Raw genomic sequence first — 7693 nt, 5'->3', positions numbered from 1 at the left:
TTTTTTAAATACGACAAAAAAGGAAAAACTCAACAATATGATTCCGATTCAGATGAAGAAGAAGAGTTCACAAGCGATAGAGATTCCAAAATTTGTAAAAACCAAATTAAATTCCCTTAGAGCTGATTTAGTTCTAAAAAGCGGCTTAAATCTAGCAAGAAACAAAATAGAACCCACTTCTACGAAAGTAAAATCAGAGTCAACGGACAAAAGTTACTGAAAAAGACGCTCAACTAGAAATTGGTGATGAGATTGATATTGTAAAAGGACCAAGTCCTCTCAATAAGGACCATTTACTCATTTCGAGAGTAGAAATTCTTTCGGCAACTCCAAAGGATGAAGATTTAGCTGTAGTTCTTCGAAGATATAAAACAATGACTATAGAAAATTATAAAGATGCTTGGTCACCTTCAGAATAGAATAATAATTAAAACTGTGTAAATAAAATATTTGATTTGAAATAGATTATATATATAATGAAAAATTAATACTGTTTGTACTATTCTTAATATAAAGATCTTAAGATCAAAATGGATATTTATATTCTTATATCAAAGGTTTAAAATAATTACCTAAATTATTTAAATTATATTTTATTGCCTTCATAAAAATAATTTTGTATTTATTTACAAAGTGAATTATCAAATATCTATTCCTATGTCTAATATCTTATGTATTAATTGGTTTTTGTGTTATATTATTATCTTCATAAGTTTCTAGAACATCTGCCAAATGTTCATTATCACGAGGTTTCTTGAATTGCCTTTTCTTCTGAATGCCTTTCTTTCTTTTAGGTATAATTGGTTTCTTAGGCCCATGGTCTTGCATTGATTTGATACCTGTTGAATTTGAAATAATTTACTCTGTACTGAATTCTTATATAAAACTTCATTATCCTAAAATATACATTACCTTGTTTGTCCAAATATTCATCAATTTTAGCATCATCCATGGCATCTACTGCAACAGATCGCCAAAGTTTCTGGAATTCTTCATCTATCTGTAATTATTTTTATAGTTATTTCATATAACAATTAAAGCAAGAAGTTTAAGTGCATGAGTATTTACTCACAGTTATTGCAGCTGTTCTGTCGTTATAAAATAAGATTTTCTTTTATCCATTGGCCGTACTATGTATATAATTTCATTCTGTAAACTTTTTAGAACCCTTTCACAATGGGGTAATGATTCTTGAACATCTTCTAATAATATTCCTCCAAGGCCTTTCAGATCATGTTGTTTAAGCAATCTGTAACATGTTATTGTGCAAGTAGATAAATTTTCTATTTACAAACGAATTCTAATTATGAATACGTAAAAATATAGTGTTTAATTACCTCAATAAACTTTTTTTGTCCTTGATTTTATAAACAGCTTTGAATGAAAATCTTCCATCAACTGAAACTTCAATTTTAGGGTTGTTTGGGAATGCTTGAGTTTGTAACCACTACAAATATAGAATTATTAATTGTGCAACTATAAAAATGGTTTAATTATGTTTCTATTAAAGTTTTCAGAATTCTGACCTGCTTTACTTTAGAATCTACGTCTAATTGATTTGTCATCTAAAATTTCTTCTAATGTAAGAGGATGATCATCACCTTCTTGGTGGCGTGTTCTCATATGTTTTACAATTTTAGCCAAGACACCGAAACGATATTGTGAGCTACCACTCATAGTCTTGTAACTGCATATACAGGAAAAAGAAATATTTATCTATATATTATGAAAAAAGGTAGCATATTAAATGCTATAGAGGTGGAATATGTTCAATTTTTAGAAAATTTGGATGATACTTGAGCTTAGGTTTTCGTAGCTTTTTGAATCCAAAATATAATACTGGGAAAATAAATAATCTGGAAAAAACTCGACATATTACGTACTTTTAACAAATATAAAAAATATCTTATACTTCAGCTATGGTTTGTGCCTGCAACTAAGTAAAAGGTGAGCATGCCATAATTTTTAATCATAGGATTAGAATTTTTATGATGTTCTCGATCAAAACTAGAACTGATATTAAACAAGTTTTACTGCTAGCCAATTCAGTTTCCTTTTAGGACAGGATCTTACTTAGTGCTATCCAATTTTGGGCCACTTGAAGAAAAGGTTTTAACTTTTTTCTTACGAGGTTCATCTTTAGGCGGCGGAACATCGTCACGTTTCTTTTTCTCTACACTACAATAAATAAATTTCAATTAACAACTGCACTAATGATTTTTTTTAAATATTCTTGTATTTTAACCCTACGTTGGCAGGACAAGGGCTCTGCGTTTAAACGCTTCCCTTTCACGAAGCAATGCTGGATCCATAGTAATGGATATAATTTCTAGATTTTATCTTCTAATTTGAATGTTGTTTATTTATGTTTACGTCGCTTTTAACCTATATATTTAACCCAGTTTTATATTCCTCTTTTAGGTTCGTTAAGAATTTGTTTTGACAGATTAACTTTCAAAAGTCAAAGAATTTTTGTGACAATGTTGCCAACCGTATGCAACTTCACTATTGTGTAATCTGAAAACCCTGATGACAAAGTTATGTCAAAATATAATAATATTTACGAATATTTATGAATATTTTATAAAGTATTTTTTATTAATTTTGTTATTAATTATCAGTTGTGTAATAATAATTAAAAGATATTAGCACAAATGTGTTTATTGTAAAATTGCACAAAATGAGTTAATTGAATTAACCTATAATGGCTGAAGAAGACGAAATTGATATTTTAGGAGATTATAGTTTAGATGGGTTTCTGGCAGGAACTAATGCAATGTAAGCTGAAATGAACCAGTTTTGTAAATCATAAAACCAATCAAGTTTTATATATATTTTATAATTTTCAGATCTAATATAAACTCAGAACTTGATATTTTGCAATGTGATTATTCAATGAATTCACACAATGAATGGCTCTTAGATTCATCATCTTCCTGCTTCTATAATGATGAAACAACAAAGTAAATTAGTATATTCGCCAAATACTAAATACTAACATTTGTTATTCAGAATTATAATAATATCTTATTTTAGAGTTAATGAACGGGTAAAGAGTATATCTCCACCTACTGTCATAAATGTTATAGCCACACGACCGAATGTTTCAAAAATAGAGCCAATATTGGGTTGGTCCACTACTGAAATTGTTTTATTAGAAAGGGGTCTAGTATGTATTACATCAATGTTGCACCAATGAAATTTATATCATGTCTTATTTAATTTTTGAAATTATAGGAACTGTTTGGGAGCAGTCCAGTGTGCTTAAGCCAATTTATCGGATCTAAAACACCAAGCCAAGTTAAACAATACCTTAAAGTTTCTCAAAATAAAAATTTAACAAAAATTGCAGTTTCTGAAGTGAGTTTAGAAAACACGATCACCAATCATGTTAATTTAGATGTTAGTGAAGTCAAATGTAATCAAAACACCAAAAGTATTGGTGATGAAGTGCTTGATGATGTTGATATACCAGCTTCCGTTGAAGAAGTTATAAGTATTGTCAGTACAGCAAAAACCACAGTTAGAAAACATGAAAAAAAGGAACAAAATGATCCTGAAGTTAAAAAAGTTATTCATAATGCTTGGAGACAGAAATCAGTTGTTAAAGGTAATAATTCCAGAAGTGTTTTAAAACCAGTGTTTCAAAAGTATCTTAAAAAACCATCAAGTTTAAGTGCAATTAAACCTAATAAACTTAGTATTAAAGAAAGTATAATAGCTAGTATGAAACAAAGATTTTCCAAGTCAAAGAATATAAAGAATAGTGGTTCTAATTTAGTGAGTAAAAAAACAAGACTTCAAAGAAATAGTATTATTAGAAATAAAATGAAGTTCTCGGAAAAGCCCCCATACACCTTACATTTGATAACTGGAGGAGGAAAAGCTTTGCCTATATCAGAGTCTGAAGAAGTGGTATGACACTTTTATTTGATAAACTATTACTTTTTTATTATTATATTTATTTATTGTTTGCTAAAATGTTATTAGAACTGATTTGTTTTTTTTTTCTTTTAAAGATAAAGCTTGAAAATAGATCAGATGTGGATAGTGATACTGAGATAGATATTGAAGTAGATGATACTCCTGCACCAACTGAAAACAATACAATTCTTAATTCAAGCCAAACAATTCAAAATGGAAAATCGGAAGAACACTCTATAAATTGTGTCTCTATTGATGGCTGCATTAATAGTTCAGATGATGTTTTTGAAGAAGAAACCATTATTGATGATATGGATAGTATTAACTGTTTTCATGAAGAAGTCGTTATAACTGATGAAACAAACGAATCTGTTGGAAACAGTGATGAAGATTCAGATGTTGCTGAACCTAATATATCAATTGATTTGAAAAAGCAATTACAATCTTTAGAAAAACCGGAATCTGAATATATTATTGACTCTGAATGTATATCTGAATTAGAAAAATATTTTAATTCTGAATTTTTTGATGGTTTGTATATAATGTACCCAAATTATATAAATATGTTTTTTTTTTAAATTTGTAAATTAATATTTTAGGCAGGCCAACAAAAACACCAGAAAGATATTTAAAAATAAGGAATTATATGTTGTCTAGATGGAAAAGTACTAGACCTAACTATTTAAGTAAAACACAAGCAAGACAAGGTCTGAAAAATTGTGGCGATGTTAATTCTATTGGTCGAATACACTCAGTTTTAGAGCAATTAGGAGCCATAAATTTTAATTGTGGTAATTTTAAATTGCTCTTTTATATACTTTTTAATTGATTGTTTTAAATATATAATATAAAATATTTATATGGTCATTAACATTTTTTTAGATCAAACTTGTTACATAAGGCCAATGTCAGATCTATTTAAAAATAATTCTAATATAATAAATAGTTATAATAGTACTAAGAATGAATCTTTAGAAGTTAATCAACCAGTAAGAGTAAGAAAAAAAAATAGGGCATATGCAAATGTAAGTAATGAGCTTAATGCTTATAAGAAATACTTGCTTGGAATTTGTCACACTTTTTTTTTGCAGGATAGCGAAGGTTATACTATATCACATTCACAAGATAATGAGATGCCAAAAAATACAGTAAGACTTCGAACTCATTATAAGAGGAATGGTGGACAACTAATGAACTGTTCGAAATTTACAGAAAGTTTTCATGTATGTGCTGAAAGCTACCATAATATTAAAATAATTACTATACTTGTTACTAATATCCATTTTTTTAACTATAGCAACCTTTTGAAGTGCATATTGAAATATCTGCTCTTCTCTCCATGAACTTTCATTCAATTACCTCCAGAAATGAAGTAATGGGCCTTGTTGGTGGAATATATTGTAATGAAGTAAAATCTAAAACATTATATGTTAATAAATATCAACCTTGCCAAACTGTTCAACAAACACGAATAGATTGTGAAATGTGTCCAGGTATGTTTTTAAAGGGTATTTACATTTAATAATAATTTAAATAAAATAAATTTAGAAATGAAATGAGATTTATACATGTATAAATAAATTGCATCGAAACAACCTAATCTCATTAGAATATTTTTTATATTTATAGTATCTCAGTCGGAATCAGTAACAGCTATATCAAATGATGGGTTGTCCGTAGTAGGCTGGGTTCATTCTCATCCTGGATTTCCACCATTACCTTCTTTACAAGACTTAAATACTCAAAAAGAAATGCAATGTTGTTTTGAAAAAAATGGTCCATTTATGGGTATTATTATTGGGCCTCATAATGGTGAATTGAGGTTTGTTTGCTTGTACAATAGGGATTTTTTATTTTTACATGATTTAAATTTTCATACTAAATATTTTTATTATTAACCAGGTGTCTTACAATACCAAACCCGTCCAATGATATACCATATGAATACGAAATAAAATATAAGCATGATAGTAAAAGCATTCAAAATCTTGAAGCTAGTTTAAAAAATATTCTTGAGATAGTCAAATCCTACTCAAGTGATATTTTAAGTCCTAATAGTAAGTCACCATATAGTTCAGACATGCGAGCTGTAGATAAAGTATGTATGAAGATTTTATTTGTTTTTCAATGATTTCACATGATTAATTCAAATCATATTTTGTTTTTAGTTCCTAATGGATATGAAGCTTATTTTCAATAAATTACAGCCAAAACTAAGCATTGACGAAGAGGAACAAATTGTTAATTTAATCATAAGCACATGTAATACAATAGATAACTTTTCTACCGCCTAGTATGTGTAAGTAATATAGATTTAAGCAAAAATTATTTATATTATATTTAAGAATGTTTAAATAATTATATTTATAAATATATTTATAAGTTATATTTTTATAACATTGCTTTTTGTTTGGCGATAGTGATTGTTTTTAGATGAAACTCTCTCACAAAAATTCAGGATAAACTGTAAGATTTCATAAAAAATATTACATTGTGCATATTTGTATCTCACAAATCGGTCTACAAAAAACATTCTAATTTACAAAAGCTAATAAAAAATTTATTGAAGGACAATTTGATAGATACAACTCTTATAGTTCTAACAGGCAGTTTTCGAATTTATGGATATGTGTTAAAACAATTTGCTTTGCTCATTTTATTAATTTTGCTAAATCTGTTGACAAGGATCTTCATCCTGATTCATTGCTTTTGGCGGCATTATTGCAATTATTTCGCTGCTTTCGTTTAAGTAACGGTCTGCTAGCATATGTGTAGAAGGTAAATTTAATTTTCCCATTAAATCATCAGTGCCTGATAATCCTTGCAGATATTGTACATGTCCTTGCATGCCGTTGATGCGCAACATCGCGTCCTCGTAATCGAATCTATAATAATAAAAAAAAAAAAAAAAATTAATCTGCATTGTTTAGAATACGATTTTACTATAATTATATTATTATATTTATAGTACCGAAGCTTATCAATTTTAGCCTGCAAACCCCGTCTGAGTTCTTCGTGTTCTTGCGCAGCACAATTAGCTGCTGCTCTTGCCTGCGCCAAACTTGTTTCTAGCTCAGATATTCTAGCTAAGGCTACACGTTTTGTGGCTTCACTCCTTTCACGATATCTAGAGAAAAACATATATTTACCTTCAGTCTTCACAATCTGATAATTTGTATATTTTATCAGATAAGTCATTAGAATTTTAACTATGATATAATGTCAAGTAGAGAGGATTGAATAGGGAACTTGTATATCTTGCTCAGAATTTCAATGCCATAGAATAATTAATTTATTAATAATAAATTAATTAAGCTATGGCATTGAAATTCTGATTAATTACTTTTCATTTTTATGTGCATTGTCTTTCTGCATTCGGTCCATTTTTAAAACCAATTCTTTTGATTCGCATAATAGTTCCCTTGTTCTCTGTTCATTTTTTGCAGTTTGTTCTGCAGCTGCTTTATACACTGCTAACTGAAATCAATGAGAAAATAGATAAATGAGTTAAATTAATAAAACCAAGAAATGTATATTAACCCTTTCCACTCGGGTGTCGCCGCTCTGGCGGCTAAATTCTTATAAATCTTGGAATTAGCGAGTGGAGACTGTTAATATTAACATATATAACGATTTAAGTAAATTTTTTACAAATTCGGATATTTAAGGTTTTTAATATTTGAGTGAAAGCATTGCTTAACAAAACTGTCTGTGGTTATTTTAAAACAGGATTTTATTAAAATTATGATTGAGAATTATATAGGGAAAA

General features: G+C 28.5%; 1 protein-coding gene and 2 pseudogenes across 1 annotated transcript; 2 read left to right on the top strand and 1 right to left on the bottom strand.

Moving 5' to 3' along the window:
* Positions 1–419, top strand: part of LOC113366167 — a 12525-nt pseudogene extending 12106 nt beyond the window's left edge.
* A 185-nt stretch (positions 420–604) lies between these two features.
* On the bottom strand, positions 605–2447 carry LOC113366695 (annotated as a pseudogene).
* A 229-nt stretch (positions 2448–2676) lies between these two features.
* On the top strand, positions 2677–6218 carry LOC113366161 (histone H2A deubiquitinase MYSM1-like). The gene is made up of 12 exons (XM_026607726.1): positions 2677–2778; positions 2850–2963; positions 3037–3169; positions 3238–3915; positions 4020–4455; positions 4524–4715; positions 4807–4949; positions 5016–5147; positions 5222–5417; positions 5554–5746; positions 5827–6022; positions 6093–6218. Exons 1-12 carry the CDS (start codon positions 2705–2707, stop codon positions 6216–6218), a joined length of 2613 nt encoding a protein of 870 aa, XP_026463511.1. The 5' UTR covers positions 2677–2704.
* The last annotated feature ends 1475 nt before the right edge of the window (positions 6219–7693 follow it).

This window comes from Ctenocephalides felis, unplaced genomic scaffold (assembly GCF_003426905.1).
Source record: "Ctenocephalides felis isolate EL2017-DRISC unplaced genomic scaffold, ASM342690v1 CF-g0.4_SCAFFOLD_01170, whole genome shotgun sequence".
Lineage (NCBI taxonomy): Eukaryota > Metazoa > Arthropoda > Insecta > Siphonaptera > Pulicidae > Ctenocephalides > Ctenocephalides felis.
The sequence above is the reverse complement of the archived record's forward strand: the minus strand, read 5'-3'. Positions and strand labels throughout refer to the sequence as shown.

What these genes read in the sequence shown, in the direction of transcription:
- LOC113366161 (XM_026607726.1), top strand. Translation starts at nt 2,705, where the DNA reads ATGGCTGAAGAAGACGAAATTGATATTTTAGGAGATTATAGTTTAGAT. An exon ending in AGCCATAAATTTTAATTGTG is followed by an intron (nt 4,716 to 4,806) that starts GTAATTTTAAAT and finishes ACATTTTTTTAG; the next exon opens with ATCAAACTTGTTACATAAGG. An exon ending in AAAATAGGGCATATGCAAAT is followed by an intron (nt 4,950 to 5,015) that starts GTAAGTAATGAG and finishes TTTTTTTTGCAG; the next exon opens with GATAGCGAAGGTTATACTAT.